At 43.4% G+C, this 26,380-nt stretch overlaps 1 protein-coding gene across 3 annotated transcripts in view; it reads left to right on the top strand.

The window, feature by feature from the left end:
- The window catches only part of IL13RA2 (interleukin 13 receptor subunit alpha 2), a 29,314-nt gene extending 4,129 nt beyond the window's left edge, over positions 1–25,185 (top strand). For 2 of the 3 annotated variants that reach the window (XM_020963491.2, XM_020963492.2), the window contains exons 3-10: positions 659–810; positions 1,356–1,509; positions 3,924–4,044; positions 12,582–12,766; positions 16,302–16,447; positions 18,361–18,505; positions 22,622–22,740; positions 24,061–25,185. In XM_020963491.2, the coding sequence (XP_020819150.1) occupies positions 659–810; positions 1,356–1,509; positions 3,924–4,044; positions 12,582–12,766; positions 16,302–16,447; positions 18,361–18,505; positions 22,622–22,740; positions 24,061–24,108 (1,070 nt within the window). In that variant the 3' untranslated portion in view covers positions 24,109–25,185. The remainder of the gene's footprint in view (positions 1–658; positions 811–1,355; positions 1,510–3,923; positions 4,045–12,581; positions 12,767–16,301; positions 16,448–18,360; positions 18,506–22,621; positions 22,741–24,060) is intronic. The other variant, XM_020963494.2, reaches the window with a different exon arrangement.
- The last annotated feature ends 1,195 nt before the right edge of the window (positions 25,186–26,380 follow it).

Raw genomic sequence — 26,380 nt, 5'->3', positions numbered from 1 at the left:
AGGGCTTGTACTTTGATGCCCCAATTCCCTCCTCTCCCATCCCTCCAACACAGCCACCCCACTGGGCACAGTACGCACCCATAGCCAGTGCAATCTAACTCCTCGTTGGCTGACTGGCCGTTGCCAGAGACATACTCCTAGTGTTGGACGGGTTATGTGGCTAACACTCAATATGATCGTTCTTATAGTTTCATGTACTTTTCTTCCTGGTGAAATGTTGATACTTTTCTAAACAATTGTGTCCTGGTAGCATTCAAGAAGAGGGTTACAATGGAGTTCATGCCTAGGAGCAGCTGAAGGTGCCATATGTTGATGCACTGAATGATGGGCACTTGCCAGGGCAAAGGTATCACTGGGAGATACTATGTGGAAGGAAAGCTTTCTCAGGGTAATAGTTATTCTCCTGGATAGTTGGTTACAAATCAGGTCTGGAGAATAATTTGAACCTTCCTGGAAAGCTCCCTTGGTACTCTTCTCAATTTAGGAGTCCTGTTATCAACAAATTGTCCCCACTAAAGGGGAAACCTAGGCTTTTTTTTTTGGTTGTCTGGAAGTAAGGGACATATCCCTATTCAGACCTAGCAGGGAGCGAGTTTCAGCGGGCTTCTGCAAAGGCAGGAGGGGATGTCCCCACTGACCCTATTTGCCTGTCTTTCAGTGGATCCTCCTCATAATTTGAAGATTGTGGATCCTGGCTTTTTAGGTCACCTGAATTTGCAATGGCAGCCCCCTCTGACATTGGGCATGTTCCAGCACTGTACGGTACAATATGAATTAAGATACCGGAACATTGAGAGTGAAGACTGGGAGGTAAGAAGACCGGGTCCCTGCCTATATCCATATCATCTATATCTATCTGTATATTCTATTATCATCTGTATCCATATCCTCTCTCTATATATATCATCTGTATCTCTATTATCTATATATTTATTCCGTTATCATCCATAAATTTATATCTATCATTGTCTATATCTATTTATGCTTTTTATCATCTATATATCTACTTATCTACATTGAGTGGATATTGACTAGAGAGAATGTACATTGTTAAGTGGTGATCCCCTCTATAAGATTAGGATTATAACATCTGTAGCTCCATAAAGCTTATTTTTCCCCCTGATAAAATGAAGGTTTATAGCCTTTTGAATGCTCTCAATGACTGGCATGATATATGGAGGATGTACTGTGCCAGAAAACTATCTGGGACATTTTCTCCTGATAGTTATGAAGAGTGTCTTAGAAATTGGGAGCTGTCCAGGAATTAATGATTTCTAGGGCTTTATTAATGTGGTTCTTTATTCCAAGGCTGCTTCAGAGCTTGACTCTGTCATTTTTTAAAAAAATCAAATTAGACCATCATTACTAAGAAGTTAAATTATGAAGATGGCTTTGACCTCAACCAGGGAGTTGAAGCAAAAATCCAAACGCTCCTGACGGGCCATTGTACAAATGGATCGGATGTTCACAGCAAATGGACACAGACTTCTTTCTGGATTCCCTTACAAGGTTAGGAGACAGCTTTCCTTCAGATTGAATCTTGCCAGATCAGAGTGGATGGGAAAGGATTTACCTTGAATTTATGGAATTGCCCTACAGGCCTGGATCCTCTCTCCATTACCCCATCTTTACAAGAATGATTGGCCTGGATCCCTAAAGTTGCCTTTATTAGAGAAGCAATATTCTTGACTTTCCTGACTAAGTTTTCGGAACCTTTTACTGCTATCTTGTGGTGCAGTGGGATCAAATCTACCTAGAGACAGGAGCCATGGAACCATTCAGAAAGATCCCAGTGGGCCTCGGAGTGACTTAGAAAACCACATATTCACATTATCTGTGTTTTATTTATGTTGTTACATATTTCCCAGTTAGATTTTAATCTAGTGTGGGCTGCACTCAGGAGTGTTGCCTGGCTCACATGGTTCACACCTCTGATCACAGGCAGGAGGACTCTTTGGCATTTTGGTCCAACCTCCTCTTTTTATAGAGAAAGCAATTGACTCATCCAAAGTCACATTGAAAAGCAGTGGCATAATGTAGGCTAGGACTCAGGTCTCCTAACCACCAGGCCAATGTTCCTTCCATACAATATTGCTGTCATCTTTCTAGATTTTATTTTAAAATATAATTTTTTTAAAAAAAATTCGGTTTAATATAGAGTAAAACCTCAATTAAATAGAATTTAACTGACCATAACCCTCTATTAGCTGGAATTTATTCTCATGTTTGATTTTTAGGGGAAAGAGGGAAATGCCAACAAAACCAGCACTTGTGTCATGCACACTGAACCCCGTCTCCTCCGGATTTTCCATTTCCATATCCTGACCCAGATAGGGACATGAACAGGTGTCTTGTACTCATTGGGCCACCCAAAGGATTTAAATGGGATGCACAAAATGTAAGGGAGACAGACTTGTAGCAGGGCCTATCACTTCCAAATGGGGCAGGCCCTCGTATTCCCTATTTGACAATCAAGACTCTCAGGCCTTGCTACATTCTCACTCTGCAAAGAACAGTGAAGTCATAGGTCCTTGCCTGGAAATGCAAAGGCAAGAAAATGCTGAAAGGAAACAAAGTCATCTACTCCTTCCTCAGTTATCTAGAAGTTTGAATCAACCAGAATATACCACACCAGTCAGTTGAGATGGTCACCATAATTAGGGGTAGATTTTAACTGTTCACCTCTAGCATGTTATTCAGTTACTCTAATAGGAATTAGCACTTGCCTTTTTCAGGAGGGGATGTGGACATATTCCCAAACGTTCATTCCTGGTATGTTCCCTGGATGCTCTTTTTTCCCCTAGACTTCCAATGATCTTGCATTTACCCCTATAAAGAAAGACTATAGGTAGCTTCTAAAGAGATGATAGGCCTGGTCAGCATTTCCAGCTTAGACAATTCATTCTGAAACAACTTGTCCCCAAAGGTCTTGTCAGGGGGACCAGCGGCAGAATATTAGACATTTTGCTATTCCAACACTGGTGGTTTCTGGGAAGTACAATGAATGATGACAATGCTGAACACTGATATAGCCCTTCAGATACATTTGTATTTGAGCCTCAAAGCAATGTTCTGCATTTCTTATGGTACTCAACAGTGAGGTCAGTTTTTTAGGGGGTGGGGTGGGGAGGCAATCTGGTGATTTCATTGGCAAAGGGAACTCCTGGTGTGGTAAATCCTTCCACTGGTATAGATAGGCAATTCTGAAAATGTCTAGTCTTAGAAAGTTGCCTGGGGCACTGAGGGGAGAATTTAGGTGACTTATCCAGGGTCACACAGCCAGTATGTGTCAGAGGCAGAACTTGAACCCAGGTTTTCCTGCCTCCACTCTTGCTGCTTCTTGAGGTAGACATTTTACAGAGGAGGAAACTGAGGCTCAGAGAGAGGTGAGTGACTTGCCTGGAGTCACAGAGCTGGTCACTATTGGAGGCAGAATTCACACCCCAGCCTCCCTGCCTCCAGGTCATTCTCCACCGTATTGCCTCTCCAATTAGAGTAAGGTGATTCCTGTGATACAGAACTCATGGTTCACTTGCTGAAGAGCACTGAAGTTTATTGGAAAGAAAATCAATGCTCAATTCTTCTGGAAACCTAGACCCACCAATCATATTCATTTTTGTGAAATTAAGCTAGCTCACATTTTAAACTCTAATATACTAGCTGTCCTATGCTCAGAAAACCACCTCTCTAGCTTAATATAAGCCTTTGTGTGGGCAGAGATTAGAGCTTTTGTATGTCATTGACCCGGATTAAAATGAAGCCACTACAAGGAATCATTTGGAAAATTGCTTAATGATGTTGATTGTTACATGAGATGGAAGGAAGGCCAAAGAAAGTTACTGAAGTTGCAGAGTGACGTCTCAGAGTAGTCATCAATGTGGCTTTCCAGCATTGTAAGGGCTTATCGTTGTTCCACTTCACAGGAGAGCCAGAGACCAAAATCCAGGAAATGCAGTGTATCTATTATAACTGGAAATCTCTCCAATGCACTTGGAAACCAGGAGAAAAAATTCCTGAAGGGGCAAATTACAACTTGTATTATTGGTGAGTATTGGTTAATTGAGATTTCTTTAAGACGAAAAAAATGACCAAAAATGGTTTCTACACTGTGAATAGTCATTGAGATATTCTTCTGTCATTTTGAGGGCCATTGAATTGTTTGTAGGCCATAGGGCCTTAGGTTGCCAGTTGGAAGGGACCTCAGGACCTATCTGGTCCAACCTCCTCATTTTTTTTTTTTTGTGAGACAATTGGGGTTAAGTGACTTGTCCAGGGTCACACAGTTAGTAAGTGTCAAGTGTCTGAGGTCAAATTTGAACTCAGGTCCTCCTGACTCCAGGGCCAGAACTCTATCCACTTCACCACTTAGCTGCCCCCAACCCCCTCACTTTACAGCTGAGGTATTTGAGGCCTAGAGCAGAGAAGTGACTGGTCCAAGGTCACACAGGTAGGAAGTGATGGAGCTGAGATTTCAGCCCAGGTCCCTTGACTCCAAAGCCAATGCTTTGTTGTGTTTAGAATGATCATTGGAAATGGGTGCATCTGAAGAAGTAGGAGCCAAACATTGGTCCATAGTTCTGGTCACTGGAAATAACTTTATATTAGAATGTAATCATTCTTACTATGGAAGACTTGCTTCTTATGTATCTTCTAGATAGATGGATTTATAATCGGAAAGGCTTTCACATTGTGGGGATTCTGGCTTTGAATCCATTTATTCATTCAGTGAGCATTCGATAAGTACCTAATGTGTGCCAGGGATTGTGCTGTCCCTGCCCTCAAAGAGTTTCCATTCTACTAGAGGGAAGGAGTGTGTAGGAGGAAGAGAAGAACAATTTGGACACACATAAGTATGCAGAAGCCATATACAAAAGAAATGCAAAGCAACCATGGAGAATCACGAAAGGCTGACTGGCACTTGACCTGAGCCTTCAAGGTAGTTAGAGATTCTGAGAGGCGGAGGGGAGAAGGGAGAGCCTTCTAGGGAGGAGGAACAGCCTATACAAAGATGAGGAGACCGCAGATGGAATGTCGTGGCTGGGAACAGGAAGAAGACCAGTCTGGCTGGACTTTAGCTGGACTTTAGCTGGACTTCAGCAAAGGAGAGTAATGAGCAGTGAGTCTGAAAAAGCAGGTGTGAGGTCGATCATAAAAGACCACACACAGGAGTTTATAATCTATCCTAGAGGCAAGAGGGAGTTCCTTCTGAACCTTCTGTCCCCACCCTCCCAGCAGAGTATCCCACTTCGTACTTGGTTAAGAGAATAGAGGCCATCTTCTTGGAAGTCCTTCTTGGGCCTTCTTCTGCCTCTCTGAGTCCTTTGACACCATCCCCCTTTTCTATCCTTTTCTCTAGCCTTTGATGAAGAGGTAGCCCTTCTCCTCACCAAGGCCATGGCCTGCATTTGTCCCACTGATCCTAACCCTTCTTGGCTCCTTTCGCAGATTTACCTACTCATTCTCCCCCCTCCTCCATCTTCAGTTACTCCATTCCTTGTTGCCTACAAACAAACCTAGGCTTTTACCCTTCTAAAACAATCTAAACTCTTCCTTGACCCTATTATTTGCTCTGATCATGGTCCAATCTTTCCTTCCTTCCACAATCAAACTGGAAAACACTGTGTAGACTCTTGCTTCCATTTCCTCCTCTCTCACTCAGTTTCAATCCTGTGAAATGTGGCTTCTGACCTCAGCACTTAATTGAGACTGCTGTCTGCAAGGTTACCAGTGATCTTTTTTTTTTTTGCCAAATCTAATGGTCTTTTCTCATTCCTTCTCTTTCTTGACCTCTCTGAAACTTTTGTCCCTGCTCACTGCCAGACATTGCTCTCTCCCAGTTTTTCTCCTACCTCTCTGACCACTCCTCAGTGTCTGTGGGTATTCTCTAGAGGCTGTGGCCTGGGCTGTCTTCTCTCCTCTCTCTGCATACCCTCATCGACTCCCATGGGTTCAGTTATATGTTACTTCCTCTCTCCTGCCTCAGACAATTACTGGCTGTGTGACCTTGAACAAGTCACTTAATGTCTCTCTGGGCATCAGTTTCCTCATCTGTAAAATGAATATTGTGATAATATCACCTGCTACACAGGATTGTTGTGAGCATCAAATAAGAGAATGTAAAGTGCTTTGTAAACCTGAAAGAGCTATAAAAATGCTATTATTTTATGATTTGATTTTTATCATTACCTTGATAGGTCACTTCCCCTATCTGGCCTTTGCTTCCTTATCATCCTCTGATATTCTTCATGTCCCACTGGGATAGGGAGGGCCAGACATTGAGTGCAATGAAATACCTCTGTTGGGTGGGCACTCTGTTGGCTTAGAGCTAGACACAAGGTTTAGCTGAGACACAATTCCTGTTCTCTGGTATTGCCAGGCAGGGAGGGAGAATGGAAGTGCTACACAAGTGACTTCCTATCCTCTGGGATTATTAGAGCAGAGCCGCCTTCCCACATTCCTTCCATAGATCTCACTTCCTCTTGTCTTGGTCAATGGATTCCTGAGTCACTGTAGCCAAACACATTTATCACCAAAGGGCCTGTCCCCATAACAAGGAGCCTCATTCCAATTAGTCCTTGGACAACAGGCATATAACCCTAGGACTAAAGACTATCTCAGCTGGAAGGGGTCTTAGAAGTCGAGTTGCACCCTTCTCATTTTTTGTTGTTGTTTTGTTTTGTTTTTTAGGCAGTTGGAGTTAAGTGACTTGCCCAGGGTCACACAGCTAGTAAGTGTCAAGTGTTTGGTCTGAGGCCGTATTTGAACTCAGGTCCTCCTGACTTCAGGGCTGGTGCTCTATCTACTGCACCACCTAGCTGCCCCTGTAGCCTCCTCATTTTTGAAATGAGAATATTGAGGCCCAGGCAGGTTAAGTGATTTGGTTTAGGCCACACATAGCAAGTGACAGGGGCAGGATTTGAACCCAGGGTCTTTAACTCCAAATCCATTGTACCATGCCATCAACAAACCAATCCTTTAGCTTGACAGACCTTCTGTTTTTACTTCATTTGTGACTTTAGAAGAGGTGAGACATTAGAGGAGGTGAGATATTGGAAGAGATAAGATATTAGGGGAGGTGAGACTTTAGAGGTGAAACTTTGGAGGAGGTGAGACATTAGAGGTGTGACTTTGGAGGAGGTAAGACTTTAGAGGATGACTTTAGTAGGGGACATAGATGACCAGATAGAAAATAATGTGTGAGAAAAGTATCAGAGGGGCACAGTGGTCTGAGGAGGGACAAGGGAAGGGGAAAGGGAACAGATGCCTAATATGTGCCAGGCACTGTGCTAAGCACTTAACAAATTCTATCTCATTTGATCCAGGGCAGCTAGGCCATCACTTCATGAGAGGGAGAGGGAAGGCTTCCTTAACCAGTGGGCATTTGAATTGGGCTTTAAAGGAAGGGTACAATTTCAACAGGCATCATTATCCCCATAATTCAAATGAGAAACTGGGGTATAGAGAGACTGCCCAAGGTCACCCAGTGGGTCTGGAACTCAGGTCCTCCATGTCCCAGTCCGAAGATATGCCTGTTAGGCTATCATTTTGATAATTATACATTAAAGGAATCTAACTTAGCCCAAATAACTGCTTCACTTTGCTTATTGTCAGCTGGTGACTTGGCTCAGTTTCAGAGGGGTTTTCCACTGTTTTTCAGTGAAGGCCAACTTTCATATTGTGAGCTGTTCCATGAGGGGATTGGAGTGTGGTTGGGTAGGGGGAACCCTCCAAGATTCAGGTTTTTGTTTTCTCGAACGTTGAGTGCTGGAAGCCCCCCTTTTTTCCCCTTCTTTTTTTTATTAGAAGGGAGCTGGTTTTTCCAGGGATCTGGAGCAATTTCTTTTCCAGGACCACGAGTAGCTGGAAAGCTGTACGTGAACTCCTGACACTCAATCAGTGGATCTTAGCCTCCTTTAATAGCTCCCTCCAGACTGGTCTATTAATGGATGTTGCAACTTCTCATGTTTTGTTACAAAGCAGTCATTCGTTAATGTGGTTTCATACTTTAGAAAAGAATTGTCCTGTGGCCATGGGAAAAGATTCGATTAGCCAGGTGGTATTTGCATTTGACTGAAACATCAGGTTTGGTCATAGAAACCTCACTACCTTAGTCATCATGACTGGAGATTTGAATCTCTGGTGCTTACATGATGAGATCTAGGCTGCATTCATTCATTCTTGGGGCTGAAGTCCCAATGAGAACCTGCATGGAAAGCATTAGGTATGTGGGAGTCGCATCGCAGAGCTGGGTGGCAGGCCAGAGGCCCTCAGCTCCAACCCCTGCCTCAACAAAATTGCCTCCTGTGACATGTCTGGCATCTGTAAATAGGTGAGGCTTACACTAGATCAGGGGTGGGGAACCTGTGGCCTCGAGGCCACATGTGGCCCTCTAGGTCCTCAAGCGCAGCCCTTTGCCTGAATCCAAACTTCACAGAACAAGTCTCCTTCATAAAAGAATTTGTTCTGTCAAACTTAGACTCAGTCTCTCTTGAGGCCATCTTGTGGCCTCAAGGCTGCAGGTTTCTCACCCCTAAAATAGTTCATTTAAAGGCAGATCTGACCTTAGAATCAGGCCTCCTGACTTCTGTCTCAGGCTTCCTAATGCCAGACTTCATAGTTGGATATGGGGTAGTTCATTTGCCAGTTACCTATTGAGTACCCTCTAAGCCTCTCTGACTTCTAGGTTGGTGGAGCAGAGGAGAGGAAAGTAGTCAATGAAGCTTTTGAGGTGGGCACTAAAGGCCTTTAGATTAGAGAGAGAGGAGGAGATTATTGGTGTAAGGAAGAATGGCACACAAAAGGGAAAGGGGGAAGCATTGAATGGGAATGCCAAGTAGTTGAGTTTGGCTGAAGGGAGCAAGGGGAAATCTGGCTAGAAGGGGAGGTTGGAGTCGCAATGGGGGGCTTTGTTGAATGCCTGGGTAAGAAGTTTGGACTTGAGGTTGCAATTAATCACTGAGTGTGGACATTTGATATGGTACTCAACAGTATTTATTCAGGTTTTCTCTCTATGTTGGAAATCGGCTATGCCCACAAAGTTTTCTTTATTTCAAGAGGTAACTGGGTATTGCTGTTGGAAGTACTGTCAACCTTCGAAGGCCTACGTGGAAGCCATTATGTAATTTATGCATAACATTTACATAACATCATTTGACTCACTTCATTTCCGGGTTTAAAAAAATGCCAAATGTCACGGTGATCTGTGATGGATTGATTGCATGTTAAAAGGTGATATACACCTTCTGACATGTCATTGGCATGAATCGATCATAGAATCAGGAAGTTTTCACTTAGTGGACCATTGTCCTTTCTTTCAATGACACTTAGTCTGGCTACTGTTGGCAAAGGAAGTCTGGGTAATGTGACTTAGGGAAGAGAAGGCTGAGGGGCAACCTGGCAGTCTCAGAGTATATCATTGGTTGTTAGTAAAAAGAGAATAGATGGAGCAGTTGAATCAGAAGGTCTGGGTTCACCTTTGCAGGCCATCATTTACCAGCTGTGTAAGGTTGGATGGGTTCTTTGACCTCTCTGATCCTTCAGGGTTGGTCTGAGGAAAGTGCTTTTGTAAACAGGATGGGCCTACGTCAGTGTGAGCCGTTCTTGTTCTTTGTTGGTGAGGTGGAGGGACAGAATGAAGAGAGACTGAAAGGGTCCCCAGTAGATTTGGGGTTGAGAAAAGGAAGAGCTTCAGAATGCCTCCGTGTCACAAGGGCAGGCTGGGAAGATCTTCTTTCAGCTTGGGGTAGACATTCATGGAGGGAAAGTGGCTTAAGTTTACTTTGCAGTGGGGCACAAGGGGAATGAGGTAAATGACCTGCAGTCCCTTCCAGTCCCAAAACTTAGAGGGTCCCAGATGAAGTCTGAAGTGTCTGAAGTAAGGCATTTATACTTATTAGTAGCTTTTTAGTTTGAGACTTAAGGATACCAAGAGAAATAGTTGAGATGAGGAGGAAAAAGAGTCACATAAGGAAGTGGATGTAGATACACAGGGAATTCCTCAACTGACTTGAATTTTTAATAGCTAGAAGATGGACACAGGGCAGATGTAGTAGGGGATGAAAACAATTGGGTGACATCCATCTGGATGAATAGTGTCAGGTGTGCTGGGGCTCAGACTCAGCTGAATGCTGGGGGGGAAAGTGAAGACCCGCCACAAGGCTTGGGGGTTTCCCTGGGTGTCTGTTTGTCTGAGCTATATTAGGGGATAGACCCAGGGCTCAGGCAGATGGGCTGACAACAACCTGACCAGCAAAAAAGGTGGAGCTGCTGAACTCTTGGTTTATTTTTTAAATTTTATTTCCAGTTAAACATTGCACTCTTGTTTTACTTTTTCTCTTGAAAGGAGAATGGTCTTTGGAACGTGAAGGACAGAATAAGCCAAGCTAATGGGGAATTGATGGCCAAGTTAAGTAGGAAGGTAGTAAACAAGTAGAACCTAGCTGTTCTGGATAAGTTCAGATGAACTGCATCCTCAAGTACTGTAATTCATTGGCAGATATGATGGCTGGGCCACAGTCAGTGACTTCTGTGTCCCAGGCATCTTTCTAAGACTCTTAGTTGTAGAGAAGGTCTGAACCTGCATTAGTAAGTGGAGTTTCCTGATCCAGAGAGTTTCCTGTAGCAATGAAACCACTAATCTATGCCTCTCCCTAACCCCATGGCTCATGGCAGAAGTAGCAAAGGTCAGGAGGACCTTGTTTCCTGTTTTGTGGAAAAGGGAAGAAAATAGATTCTACAAACAGTGGGCCCATGAGCCTGATTTCAATTGCTGGAGAAGTTGCAGGACATATTATTAAAGGCATGGCTATTGAATTTATAGAAAAGCCACCGTGATCATGGAAAGCTACCACAGCTTCATTAAGAACAGGTCATACTACACTAACCTGATTTCCTTTTATGACAGGGATACTAGACTGGTAGATCAGAAGAATTCTGTAGATATCATACCTAAGTTGTACAATTTCTCAAGATGTCTTTATGGAAAAGATGGAGGGATGTGGGGTAGACAGTAGTCTAGTTGAGGAGATGTAGGACTAACTGGCTGAATGTGTAGACCCCAAGCTTGGTGGAAAGCCTCTTGGTGGTATGTACCACCTGTCCCTTGGCTCTGTGCTATGGAACATGTTTAGCAGTGACTTGGCTAAATGCACCAGGGCCATACTTAGCAAAGGTGAAGATGATGCAGGTTTTGGGCCCAGGTCAAACCTGGCTCTCAGTTCAGTGTGCTTCCCAAGCAGATTTGTGTGTGTGGTCACAACCAGAGTGCAGGAGGGAAGGAAGAACAACCAACTGGAGTTATCACAGAAGTTCTATGAGGCCCTCTCTGTGCATTTAAGAGGTCTGGCAACTGAGCACAAATCTCACGGGAGCCACTTTTCTTTAAAAAAAAAAATCTGAACCTAACAACCAGCAAATAAAATAAGCATTTCCATATATAAAATTGTATAGGAAGCTAGGGCTTTGGATATTACATAGAGCTGGTATTTCTTTGGAAATATCTACCTGTCTGTAATATAAAAACCGTAAGAGTAATATTTACACTTATAAAAGGAAACCTATCACTTGTTTCTTAGTTAAAAGAGGAGGTTGAGGGGATGCCCATCCATTGGGGAATGGCATATGATTGTGATGGAATGCTACCATGCTGTAAGAGATGATGAGCTCCATGATTTCAGAAAAAATGCGGAAAGAGTTACATGAAGTAATGAAGAGTGAAATGAGCAGAGCCGAGAGAACATTGTACGTTCTAAGAACAGCTTTGAGCGACCGAGTCATTCTGACTATTATAAATACCCAAATGAACTGCAAAGGTCCTAAGAAGGAAGATGCTATCTGCACCCAGAGAAGGAACTCACACACACACACACACACACACACACACACACACACACACACACACACACACACATTTGTGTCAGCCATCTCTAGGGAGGGAGGGGAAAAAAGAAAGTGATGTGATAACTTTGTTGTATATTGAAAAGGAATAGCAGGCTGTATATGATAGATCTGCAGGATCAGATGCAATCTTTTTTCTATTCCACTTGGTTACGGAAATGCTTGTTTTATTTCTTAAGTTCAGAAGAAACAATAAAATAAAAAAAGAGAAGCTCAAAATCCTTATGCCGGTTATTCTTCTGCATTGCTGCTCCTGCTGGGCATATCTCTCTCTGCTCCCCCAAATGCATCTCGCCCAGAGACTGTCACAGCCTTGCCCAGGTGCCAGCCTCCCTGATCCCCCCCCGATCACCTGTATACTTTTCCTATCTAGAATATTCTAGGAATTGCTTTAATGGCCATCTTTTTTTCTTCTTTTTTGACAATCCTATTGCTTACCTCCTCCTCCTATTTGAGTCCCCTCAACCCCCCCAAAATTGAGGGACAGATGGAAAAACAAAACCTTTGTAACAAATATGCATAATTAAGTCAAACAGATCTGCACATGGGTCATACTCAAGACATATGTCACCTGGACACTCTCATTCTGCTTCATCGTTGGGCCTCTGGTCAGAGCTCTAATGTCTTTCAGAGTTCTTTTTCTTGATAATGTTTCAGCCTGCCTTCCTTAATGTTTACCCTTATAGGTATGAGGGCCTAGACCATGCTCTACAGTGTGCTGACTACATAGAAGCTAATGGGAGACATATTGGATGCCGGTTTCCAAGTGTGGAGCTTGCAGAGTATCAAGATTTCAACATCTGTGTCAATGGATCTTCATTAGCCCTTCCCTTGAGGGCCAGTTATTTTTCTTTTCAACTTCAAAATATAGGTAAAGACAATGAAATGATTAAATCTTTCATCTGTCTGATGAAAGGGGCATTTCTGTTCCAGTTGTTCCTGATGGCCTCGTGATGCCTTCTAGCTTTGTAGAGAAGGGTTTTGAAAATGAGGAATGACAGAAGCTGCCACACATGAGGAGCTGAGATGTAGGGATGCGTGGCGTTAGGTGGGCCCCACTGAAAAGCAAAGCAATTTTTGAACCACTTTGATCTCATAGTTTGTTGCCTGAATCTTAGCAATTAATTGGAATCCCTAGATTCTAGGTTAGGACCTGAGGCCCTAGAGAGAGCTTCTCCATTCCTTTTAAAAATATTTTCTTGATTTTTTTTTACACCATTGTTATTCCCATTTCCTACCTACCTGTTAAATCCTACTTTGTAACAAAGAACAATGGTTAAGCAAAACAAAGTGAATTAGCAACCTCATCTCACAGTCTATGCCACATTCCGCAACTATCTGCTTACTGCCTCTCTCCCAGGACGAGGGTCATACATCCTTTTTAACTCTTCCTCATGACGCCCTCAACCCATGATAGTCATCCAAAGAAGAACCTTGAGGAAAGTTGTGCAGAACACATTCGCCCACTGTCTTCCCCCACCCCACCTCCCATCTCAAAGGCCAACCTCAGGGGCCCTTGTGTTGCAGTATACAGTGTTTATCTATAACCCAGCCTTGCTTTGTTTTCCATCTGAGTGGCTTTAAGCTGCTGCTGCCTAGAGTTAAAACCTAGTTTTGATTTTGTATCAAGTCTCAAGGTTTTTATTACTGTGGGAAATGATTTCTTTTGTTATTCTCCAGATGAATGATGTCACCTTAGGTACTATCAAAATGGAATGAAATAGTAGTTAATAAGTTTATGGACTAGGGACATGAAACTACATTTTATGTGGAACCTATTACAAGTTAGTTTCCCATATTTGTTGTTGTTGGGCAACTAGGTGGCACAGGGGATCGAGTGCAGGGCCTGGAGTCAAGAAGACTCATCTTCCTGAGTTCAGATCCTACTTCAGACACTTAACAGCTTTGTGACCTTGGGCAAGTCACTTAACCTTGTTTGCCTCCATTTCTCCAAGCTGGAGAAGGAAATGGCAAATCACTCTAGTATCTTTGCCAAGAAAACCCCAAATGGAGTCACAAAGAGTCAGATATGACTGAACAATAATAAATCCACATTTGACTGTGTGGAACAGAGCTCTTGGGCAAGTCACTTCCTCCCTCTTGGCCTTATTTTCTTCCTTTGTAAAATGAGGGTATTGGATTAGATGACCTCTAAGGTTTAGTTTAGTTCTTATTTATGAACCTGTGACCTTTGGGTGTGATCCTGTGAAAGGAGATAGGCCTGGGATTAACTCTGCTTGTTTCTCTGCCTCTCCTTGCTAGGGAGGTGGAGACAGGTCCTCTTGAATTGCTCTGGATATTGCTTGGTGCTGACAGTAAAGTTTGTTGAAATAATCCTTTCTTTATTGAAGAATAATCCCACCAAAATCCTGTTTTCAATGTAGCCAGTTCTAACTCTGTATGATCTTCAGTTCAGTTCTCTAAAGACACAGATGGCTCTGGAGATACAGAACCAAAATAGAAGACAGGATTTGCCCTCCAGTGGCTTGCAGACGGATCCATCATGTACCTAGATAATAAAGTGAGGGGAGAGAGGTAGTGCACTAAAAAACTGGGGGCAATCGGGAAAGGGTTCTCAGAGGTGGTATCTGAATTGAGCTTTGAAGGAAGCAGAAAGGAAGGGAGAGCATTGGAGGCCTTGAGGACAGCAGAGCAGTAACTAGCAGATTCCAAAAAAGAAGGACCATTTCCACCGTCCATTAGAATGTATAGCAATCATTGACTTCCACATCAGTCCCTTAACCCAAGAATCAGATGCTGGGGACCCCCCCCCCCGGATTATTCACCCTACTAGAGAATGTGATCAGCTGCCTATTCCTTCCAGTTTTACAAATGCAAGAAAATCCAGATTGAAAAATGGAAACTCTCTCCTGCCAAAGTGAGGAAAAGGTCTCAGGGTATTTGCTCTTTCCTTCTTATGTCCTGACCCATCCCGTGGTGTGTGTGTGTGTGTGTGTGTGTGTGTGTGTGTGTGTGTGTGTATGTGTAAGTGTGTAAGTGTGCTCAGCCTCTGAGGCTGGGAGGGGGAACTTCTCCTTTCACAGGAATTCTTTCCCCCAGATCCTCCCCTCCAAATCCAGCAACAAATTTCTGACTTTCCCAGGGCATTAGTTTGCTGTGTTAGCTCTGGCCAGACTCAGGGATTCCCTTAGCCTCCATTGGCCTTTTATCTCCTTATTTGATCTTTCCTCCATCCCAGCTCCTCTCTCCCAGATTTAGTCACCAAAAAGAAGGCATCATTTCAACAAATAAAATTCAACCCAGTTGAATTCAAGGGAACAATCTGGACAGGGATTTTGTAGTCATGTTCAAGGCTCCCCTAAAGTTTTTCTTCCTATTTTTTTTAGACATTTAAGTTAATTTTTTTCACTTGACAAAAATCTGATTTTTTCTCCCTCTCGCTTACCCCTGCGATTAAAAAAACAACTTGAGCCCTTCTACCATATATATGGTCAAGCAAAACAACTTCCAAAAATGCATGTCTTTCTGCACCTGGAGATGTTGGTTGTTGCATTTACTAAAGTGCTCAAGTGTGAAAAGAGTCAATTGATAGGGAGCCTCTAAGTTCCAGACTCGTCTAAGAACAAATCAGAGTCCTGAGCCCTGTGTAGCTGGTCTTCACACTGATCTTTCCCACATGGAACCACCCTTGATAAAAATACTCACCATTCAGTTTCCAGTCAGCAGGTCCCTTTGTCTGATTCTCCCCTGAGCACCTGCCCAAATGAGAATCTTGTCCTGTTTGTGGAATCCTGGACAGTGGCATCCTTGGCATACAAGGACAAGAATCATCCTGTCTGTGTATACAAACTTTCCCCCCACTTTCAGCACCCTCCCCACCACCGCCCTGCCATCATGGTGCTTCCCACTCAAAGGCTCTGCTGATCAGGGTAGACATTATTCAGTCTCCTCCTCAGCCAAGTGGCCACAATCAATCTGTGCTTTTGGAGAAATCCTTCCTGAATTTTCCTCTGTGGGGACAAAGTCAGAAGCCTACAAATTTCCTCACTGTAAAGAACCAGATTACCTTGCTACACTTTAACCCATATGCCCAGGCCTTCCAGATTCCAGTGGGGTCAGCAATACAGCAGTTGGGTAGTCCTGGAATCCTAAATCTCCAGAAGCCTGTTTTCTGTGATGACCCAGAAGCCTATTTTGGAATGTGCCTGGCCTATCTACATAGGGATGGTTCCTAAAGAGGAAGTTCCCAGTGTCCAATTTGTCAGGCTCTCTTCACATTCAGCCTTCCAGCAAGATAACCTGGGTAGAGACAAGGGTAGATATCTGCCTTGCTTTTCATTCAGGATCATTGGGGTCGGCATGGTGGGCCACCTGATAGTGCAGTGGCATGGCTGCTTTTTACCAGAAGTAGTCTGAGGGCTCATAACTTCTTCTTTGCTTTTCAGTGAAACCTTCTCCCCCTGAACAGCTAAATCTGACTCAGAGGAAACGTGAAGAGCTTCACCTGGAATGGAAGTCCCCTGAGGGACCCATCCCCTCTCAGTGCCTGACATATGAAGTTCAGTTCCAAGAAGATGACGCTTCCTGGGTGGTATAAATGCATTTGTTTTTGCCTCCGCCAGACCTGTGCTTTCATTGGTGTAAGGGCTTGTCCTTGAGGCCACAGGTCCCCCGCCCCTGGTGTAAGGGATCGTCCTTGAGGACATGCCCCTCTGCTCATGCTGCTTGGAAACTACAGTTTGTAGGCAGGGAGAGTTGCTGGACCACAGAGATGTCAGTTGAGATGCCCAGGGTCACCTAGCCCACCTGAGGCAGAGGCGGACCTACAAACTAGGTCTTGGCTCTGAGGTGGGATCTCCATCCACTATGGCTTTGCTACTTCTCATAATCTGTATTTAACTTGAATACAAATGTTCTTATTTAGGAGAAATAAGAGCCTGTTGCTTCTCTCTATTGATTTATCTGTCTATAGCTTGTTTGTACATAGGTGTATGCGTGCCATCTCCCCCATTAGCTTGTGAACTCCTTGGGGATAGGAACTGTTTTTTACCTTTCTTTGTATCTCAGTGCATAGCACAGTGACTGGGACATAGTAGGTGCTTAATCAATGTTCTCCAACACACTGGCCAAACAGGGACCCTTCCCAGGGCTGGGGGTGAGGGGAAGGGGGGAAGGTCCAGGAAAGGAGGTGGGGTAATGGGAGTAGAGACTCAGCTACAGGAACAGAAGCTTTTGCTCTCAGCACTAACACACCGAAGCTGCTCTGGCTGGTGAATTTTGGTTGGTACAGTGACAGAAGTACTGTCCCAGTCCAAGGACTGGGGGTCAAATCCTGCTTTGACATTTACTGTATGTGTGATCTTGGGCAAGTCACTTAACCACTCCGTACCTCAGTTTCCTCATCCGTAAAATGAAGGGGCTGGAGTAGATGGCCTTTGAGTTACCTTTTGGCTCTAGACCTATGATCCCATGTATACATGTATAAAATAACAGTTAGACCTAAATTTCTTTCTTCTCCCTAAACTGGTACCAAGGTGGTTGTTCAGTTATTTTAGTCATGTCTGACTCTTCATGACCTCATTTGGGGTTTTCTTAGTAAAGGTCCTGGAGTGGTTGGTCATTTCCTTTCCTTCCCCAGCTCATTTTACAGATGAGCGAGCAGGGTGACGGGACTTGCCCAGGGTCACACAGCCAGGAAGTGTCTACTACCTGTTTGAATTGTCCAGTTTATGATCAGAGCAAGAAATAGATAGGAGCCATTGCTCTAATCTAATCCCATCATTGAGACTCAGAGTAGGGAAAGCACTTGTCTAAGATCCTAACATTAATTAATGTCAGAGCTATGTTTGTCTCCTGACTCCCATCCCCCTGCCCCCCATCCTTCCTTCTACTGCATCATGGTAGCAGCCATATTGTGTTAGAAAAAGGTGTTCTTTGGGGTGAGATTGATCTATGAACCTTAGGAATACAAATGAAGGGCACAGGCCCACAAGCAGTACCTACTTTGCAGAAAAACTCATAGACTGAGATTTCACTCTAAACACAGAAGGAAGTAAATCATTTGATCCTTCAGCTGGGATGATCTCTTCTGTGCCCATTGAACTCAAATTGTCAACTGCATGGGATTCCAGATACTTGACCCTAGAGCTGCCATTTGGATCTTTGAGATTTCAGTCATTTCCATGAATACTTTTCCCCATTTCCAAACTCCAGGTTCCATCAATAACTGTATTACACATCGAATGACTATCTTTTTTTCACCCTCAGTAAACATTCTTAAATGATTACATGCCAATACTCCTTCTGGGGTTGCTGTAATCATAATTTATACATCTATTAGAAATAGTTATTTTGTGGTTCCCAGTTAGGTTTGCCAGGGGTGGCCAGTGAAACATCCAGGAAAGTGGATGCGGTGAGGTCGTCAGAGCCAAGTCACAATGGCAGGCCAAGTGTTTTGGGCTGGGAGATCAAAGCACCCCAGCCTGTGTTTTTCTTGCCTTTCAGTCCAGATCAACAGAAAAAGAAGTAATCACCCTGCAAAAATCGAATGGAAGTAGAAGATTCTGCGTCTCTGTCAGAGACAAAGTGAATATTTACTGTGCCATTGAAGGTTTTTGGAGTGAATGGAGCTCCAAGCAGTGCTTAGACGGTAGGAGATCAGGGAGAATAATGGAAAAATCACTGGGAGTTACTTCAGTCTGTTTGGGTTTTTTTTTTCCCAGATTGTGCAATTAAGAGGATTTTTTGCTAATTGTCCTAAACCAAGGAAGCAAATTCATTCATCAACGAAGCAAGTCTTTATTGGGGAACTATCATTTGCCTAGCACTGTATCTAGGCCCTGGTCATACTAGTATTGGCTACTAGAAGCCATTATTTGAACCCAATCTTCTTAGTTCATTCCAGTCATGACTATATTTCCAAGTTGAGATAATGTGTATGAATTTCATGTGTTGATTGCACGTATGTTGATATTGCTTCAGTATTTTTACCCATGTCCCATTGGGTACCTCCTTTGGAGTAGACTGGAACTGACCATAGGCTTGAAAGCTGCTGTAGCAGACCACTGATTTTGGTAGCTCATCTGAAGCCTCAAACGTTTGTAGTATAGTCCCAGGACAGGCCAGCCATGCTGAGTTTGGAGAGACTGTTCTCCTGGTTTGATGCAGAGCGATGGTTCTTTTTTTGGTCCACTAAGTCTCAAAGACCATCTGCTAAATCCTAGAGAGGCTATGATTAGGCCTGTAGGATTTACCCTTACTTTGCCAGAATTGGAGATCTCTGAAGAAAGCAAGTCAAATGTTTGAATTGCCCAAATTGGTAATATATATGTGTGTTTGTGTGTGTGTGTGTGTGTGTGTGTGTGTGTGTGTGTGTCTCTCTCTCTCTCTGTGTCTCTGTCTCCCTCTCTCTGTCTCTCTCTGTCTGTCTCTGTCTGTCTGTCTCTCTCTCTCTCTGTCTCTGTCTCTCTCTCTCTCTCTCTCTCTCTCTCTGTCTCTCTCTCTGTCTCTCTCTCTCTCTCTCTCTCTCTCTCTCTCTCTCTCTCTCTCTCTCTCTCTCTCTCTCTCTCTCTCTCTCTCTCTCTCTCTCTCTCTCTCTCTCTCTCTCTCTCCTGCCAGACTTCTCAATGAAAAGAACTGTGTTTATCATTTTGGGTTGAGTAAGGGGGAAATGTGAAGATGGTAAAGGCCTTGAGAAAGCTAAATTTGAATATGTGTCTGGAGTACAGGTAAGTGTCAGCTAGACTATTTCCTTGAAATGAATGAAGGCAGTGAGAGCCAGGTTTGTGGGACTAACACAGTTGGTATGGTCAGTTCTGGTTTTCCTAAAGATGTCATTTGGTCCAGGATTCACCTTGAACTCTCAGACTTCAGTCTGTTTACTTCTGCCCTGGTCGGATGTGACAATTGGGGTGGGAGTTGGGGGGTGGGGGGGAAAGTCCACAGTGTTTTTTTAATGACTGTCTTCTGGGGTCAAGTGAAGACTTCACAGCAGGAAAGACAGGTGCTTCTTCAACTTTGCTGTGATGAATATAGCTGTCCAAGCTTGCAACTGAGTTTAATATAAATCCATTTAAGTCTGTGCCCATGGCTGCCAACCTATCACCGACAACTTTTGTTTCTAGAAACAAAATCTTTCATCTTATATCCTGTGCAGATAAATGTCGGAACTTTCAGAACTAAAGAGAAGAATATTTATCTTCTTCCTCTAGAAATTTCAAACTATGTTTTTTTGGGGGAGGGGGAGAAAGGAGAGGTAGGACTGTATGAGTACATTTCATTCTGGATCTACAAAAAACCCAAAGAAATCAGGCTATAGATAGATACTAGTTCACAATGACTCGTAAGCATCCATCAACTGAAAAGAGTTGTGTGGCTAATTACAAAGAATTACAAAATAAAAAAAAGCAAATGTAGGACGTGCCATTGGCTAGGCCATGAAGCTTCCAAGACGGCAAGATTCCATTACAGTGAACTATTTAGTTTGTCACTTCCCTACTCTCTGAAGTGTAATGGACCTTGGTTTTCCCTGAACAATGACCTGGACTGTTGAAGGCTGAACTTCTTCTTAGAGTCCAGTGTTCTCCTGGTAACTTTAGGGATTTCCCTACTGAGCTTCTGCCTCTTAGTCCCTCCTCCACATCATAAATTTTCATCTAGAGTTCCCCACTTCTACAAAGAAGGGAGGGCATTTTTCTTTTCTTCTTTGAGGCCCAGCTTGGTCTTCATAATAACACAATGTTCAGCTTAGGTTTATTGTCTCTTTCTTTCCATGGTTGTACTCATTGTGTATATTATTTTCCTGGTTCTGCTGCCTTTGTTCTGCGTTAGTTCATGTAAGTCTTCCCATGAATCTCTATTCATCATATTCATCACTTATTTTTGGGTAGCCATATTCCATCATATGCACATACACAATTTATTTAGCCATTCCACTGTTGCTGGACATCTACTTTGCTTCCATTTCTTTAGCACAATTCTTATAGGAAATTCCATTAGAATTAGGAGAAGAGAGCAATGTTTTTTGTCTTTTAAAAATTAAATAGTATTGCTGGTTAAGGGTTGGCCTCACACAGGGAACTTGGGCTAGGGAGGCTCATCCCCCAAAGAATGTACAATTGCCACTCCTTTGCCTAGTAGAATGCACATCCTTGTTGGGATGAGGGGCCTCTTAAATCATTATAAGTAGCTGTTACTAGTAGTAGTAATAGTAATAGCAGCAACAGTAGCAGCAGTAGTAGTGTATGTGTGTATATACATATACACACACACACAGACACACACACACACACACACACACACACACACACACACACACACACACACACACACATATATATATATATATATATATATATATTTATGATCTCCTTTGAACCTCTCAGTTACTCTGGGACAGAGGTACTATAGGTATTATTGTCTCCATTTTACAGATGAGAAAACTGAAGCAGGAAGAGGTGAAGTCACTTACCCAGGGCCACACAGCTAGTCTGTGACAGGGGTGGGATTTGAACTATGATCCTCTTAACACCACTTATGATCATGATTTATTTATTCCTTAGCAGAGAGCAGGACTGTGGCAGACTTTAGACAGGTCAGGGGAGGGAGGTTGGGGGAGAGCAAGAAAGGGGAAAATTGGAATAAGGAAAGTGCTACTCAGGCTCATTGGGCCTTTCTTTTTTTAAAGTCCTTCAAACTTGTCTTGGGTCATTAGATTGCTGAGAATAGCCAAATCATCCACAGCTGATCATCACACAATATTGCTGTTACTTTGTACACAGTATATTTCACTTTGCGTCAGCTGCTGCAAGTCTTTCCAGGCTTTTCTGAGAGCACCCTGCTCATCACTTCTTATAGTACAATAGTATTCTGTCATGATCACATACTTGTTCAGCCATTCCCCAATTGATAGGTATCCTCTCAGTTTCTGGTTCTTCACTCCCAGAAAAGAGCTCCTATCAATATTTTTATACATATGTGTCCTTTTCCTTTTTGTTTTTTATCTCTTTGGGATACAGACCTAGCAGTGGTATTTCTAGGGAAAAGGGTATGCAGGGTTTTATAGCCCTTTGGACATAGTTCCAAATTGCTCTGCAGAATGGTTGAATCAGTTCACAATCTGGAGGTGCTCTTTTAAGGGGTAGGCATAGATTTGGGAATGGAGAGTGATTATGATAAACTTGGTGTGCTTAAAATTTTGTTGAGGGCCAAGGCCATTCTTATTACTACTCATGCCATTAAAAACTCACATTTCCTTGTAATTGCTAGACCATGGCAACCTTGAAATGTTGTTCCCTTGGCCAGCCTGCCCTATAGTTCACGAAAGAATTCTGAACTAATTCAAGCATATGACTTGCTTTCTCTTATTTGTAGAGTTTAAGAGAAACACTGAACCTATTCATCTAGTGTCAGTGGGCTTGCATTTCATTACTTTGAGATGATTACATGAAGTCACAAGTTCAATTTTTAAAAATGGAAACTAAGCCAGAGAATCAATAACCAGAGGAAGTGAACAGATGATGCTGTTTCAGTTCAGCAAACTGCATGGTCCATGTAGCAAGGCCCTGGCCCAAAGGAATGATGGAACACCATGTAGGTGTCTGGCCACATGTAGCCTGCTCTCAGTTTTCTGCTCTATCCTCATAAATATGGCAGATGATTGATAGTTGGAGCTCTGCTCCTGTCTTAGCCCTGCCCCACGTTAATATTTGAGAGTTTCTCCAAGCAAGCCCAACCTCTAATCCTTGTTTGTGATTTTCATTCCTAGAGCAACAAGAAGAAGAGAGGTGGCTTCTCTTTACCATCGTCCCAATCACTTTAGTCATGCTAAATGCCATCCTGATAGCTTTGTTGTTTATACAAAAACAGAGAGCCTATTTGAAGCAGGTAAGTTCTGGGAGGTGCCCCTCAGTTGGAGCTTGAACAGATAAAATACCAGACAGTGGTGACATTCTCATCCCCATGCAAGAGGGAGAGGTCATGCCTTATGAAGTGCGCCTCCCCTTACAATGAAGTCATTTTTGAAGCTCCCTCCCAAAACAAGAATAAGGAGTCTCCTGGGTCATGTTTATTGAAGCAATCTCATCATTTTGCCTATGACTCATGACAAATTATTCATGCTTAGCTTCCAGGAAGAATTTGAGCTTCAAGATAATGGGGGGGGGTGTATAACAGGAGGGTGAGACTAGAAAAGGTTGACATATCGTGGAATACCATAAGGGTGTGATGAATGAAGGAATCAGTGTACCATATCTTATGAGGAATATGAGAGAGGCAAGGCTTAGATTAAAGAGCTCACATGATAGAAGAATGAAAGGGACTTCCTAGGACCCTCAGTCTACCCTGTACCCAAAGAAGAAACCCCATTTCAACATTTGTTTGAAGTCCTCCACGGAAGGAGATGCTTTGTCCCTTTGGGACAGCTCTCTTCCCAAATTTGTGCTTACATTGAATGGAAAGCTATTTCTCCAACTTTACCCATCATTCATAGTTCTGCTCTGGGGTCAAGCAGAACAAATTTAATCTCTTTTTTGGATGACAGCCCTTCAAGTACTTGAGGGTAATTATCTTGCACACATCTCCTCCGTGCCATACTCCACCAGCCTCCTCTTCTATTGGCTAAATGGCCCCTGGGCCTTCAATAGATCTTGGTGACCTTCTTCTAGACACTCTAAGGATCACTTCCTTAGAGAGCCCTTAGCTTCCTTCAGGGCCCAGCTCAGGTGCCACCAGCTGCTGGACCCCTTTCCTGCTCTTTCTGCCCCCTTACCCCCCATCGTTGGGAGCTCTTTTGTTTTCACCTTTTTCCCTCGGCGCCTAGCACAGAATCCTACACGTACTTGGTGCTTAGTAAAACATTTGTAAAATTGACGATAGCTGCACACATGGCTTCAGATGTGGCCAACCAGGACAGAGAACCTCCCCACTGCCTGACCTAATAGCGTAAGAGCTCAGAGGAAGGAGATCACAGTCGGGAGGCTTAAGAGATGAGATTTGGACAGCTAGGTGGCGTAGTGGATAGAGCTCTGGCCTTGGAGTCAGGAGGACCTGAGTTCAAATCTGACCTCAGATACATAACACACTAGCTGTGTGACCCTGGGCAAGTCACTTAACTCCATTGCCTCATTAAAAAAAAAAAAGAAAAGATAAAAAGGAAATGTGCAAAATAATGTTCTTATTATTCTGTGTCTTCATCGATAATTTCAGGTTCTTGGCAAAAAGGAAATCCATTTGTACCAAGAGGCAATCTGCTGATGAGCCATTTTCCTTCCAGTCACACGTCCAGCTGGCTGCCCCTTTCATAGCAGGAAGAGAGATTAAACCTTATTTGTTGAGCACCCTGAGGAGTCTTCTGGCGCCCTGTTTCCCATGGGATCACCTCTGAGAGCAGCCATGGCATTTTTCAAATGACTTTAGAATACGCACTCACATATGTACATGTGTGTGTATATACACATACATATACATATATTTGGAAGGGTTTGCTTATGGAAGAAAAAATCATCATGTGTTGTAAGCTTTCTAGTTCCTACTAATAAGTCTGCTTCTTCTGAATCTTTAATGTTGCACAATAGAAAGCCCAGGGACAAGTCTGTTTTTATTTTTAAATGATCTGTTCTCAGAAATATGTGATTTCCTAACTTGTACAAAGCTGAGCCACACAGACTTTGCCAAATCCTAATGAGTTTCAAGTTCGTTAAAACTTGCCCTTTACGTTAGTTACTGGATTGTGCATCACATTGTTTGGATGAAAATTTATCTGCAGGCGTGATGGAGTGACAAGGATCTTATTGTAGATGCCCGTCCTCATTCTCTCATTCTTCAGATCCTGGTGCCTCAGATCTCAGGATAAGGAAAAGTATTTGTGTGTGAGTGGGAGGGGGCGCATGGAGGAAATGGAAGACATGAGATGACACAGAAGTCAACTTGGAGAACTCTGCAGAGAAAGCTCAGGAGGTTCCTATACTTGCTGGTAGCTCTTTCCGTGTTCAGACTGGGTGATAAAGAGGCCTGGAGTCAAAAGGAATTAGACAGGAAATTAGCAAGGGGATATTAAAAAAGGACATTCAACTCAACATTGCTCAACAGAGCAATCCCATCCTGAAGAGAATCGTCATTCACATGTGGCCACTTCCTTGCAAACTTCAAGAATTATTGATGGCAACTGTCAACACCTGGGATGGGGGTGGGGATAGGGGTGGAAGGTGCTTTGAGAGCTGGTCAAATCCATATGGCTAGGGTTTGGGACAGAAGAGTTGACAGGTGGAAAGAATCCACAAGATATGGTTGTAAACTAAGTCCCAGCCAACAACACTGTGCCTTCTTCCAGCAGTGTGACCTTGTGTCCCTTGGCTCCTTAGCCGTCATGTCTTGGTACCCTCACTACAGTGCGCATGCAAAAGAAGATATGGGCCCTGACAATCTAGCTGGTGAGAGGACATAGATGCCTCACAAAACTCAAGGCAAGAATGATGAGAATTGACATTTTTGTGGCACTTTGAGTTTTCTAGTACGCATTACGTACATGATCCCATTTGATCTTCACAATACCTCTGTGAGGGCCATCCTCTAGGTTTGGTTTGCTTTGGTCCAGATCTGTCATCCTGTCGCTTTCAGATCTAAGAGGGAGGCTGAGCCACATGTGGGACTTTAGCCTAGGAATCCAAGGTACGCAGGCAACTAGCATTTATGAAGTGTCTACTGTGTAAGTGAAGGGGACACAAAGAAAGTCCAGAAAGGCAGTGCCTGCTGTTAAGGAGCTCACTGTCTGATGAAGAGACAACCTCCAAGCACTTTGGCCCCAATACAATATGGGACAGAGGGAAGGACATTAAGGGGGATCAGGAAAGGCTTCTGGGAGAACATGGGCCTCTAGCTGAGACCTAAAGGAAGGCAGACTACTGCTTGCTTGTCTTCTGCAAGGTCTCTTGACACCACAAGGATATCTGTTGGTGGGTACCAGCCCCTGAGCACAACTTCAAACAAATTTCAGTTGTGCTTAAAAAAGTTGCTTGCATATTTGAAGTGAAAGTGGGTATTAAAATGATGGGCAATTGCCTTCTTCCATTGAGTGGCACAGTAGATAGAGTGCCAGGCTTGCAGTCAGGAAGACATGAGTTCAAATCCAGCCTCAGACACTAGGTGTGTGACTCTGGGCAAGTCACTTAACCTTGTTTGCCTCAGTTACTGAATCTGTAAATAAGAATAATATCACCTACCTCACAGGGTTGATATTTGATATAAGTATATGTGTATATGTGGTATCTGTGTCGCTCAGAGGCTGTTGTTTGTCCTTCCTTCTCAAAGAGGACCGTGATGTCAAGGAGGTGAAGCCATGACATGCCAGTGAATTGGATTTAAATGAGGGAGGGCTGTGCAAATACACACACACACACATACAGATATATACATACATACAGAGAGAGAGAGAGAGAGAGAGAGAGAGAGAGAGAGAGAGAGAGAGAGAGAGAGAGAGAGAGAGAGAGGGAGGGAGGAAGCATACTTTGAGAACCTTAGAGCTTTCTAC

This window comes from Phascolarctos cinereus, unplaced genomic scaffold, assembly GCF_003287225.1.
Source record: "Phascolarctos cinereus isolate Bilbo 61053 unplaced genomic scaffold, phaCin_HiC Scaffold_8;HRSCAF=390, whole genome shotgun sequence".
NCBI lineage: Eukaryota > Metazoa > Chordata > Mammalia > Diprotodontia > Phascolarctidae > Phascolarctos > Phascolarctos cinereus.
Note: the sequence above shows the minus strand (reverse complement) of the source record. Positions and strands in the feature narration are given on the sequence as shown.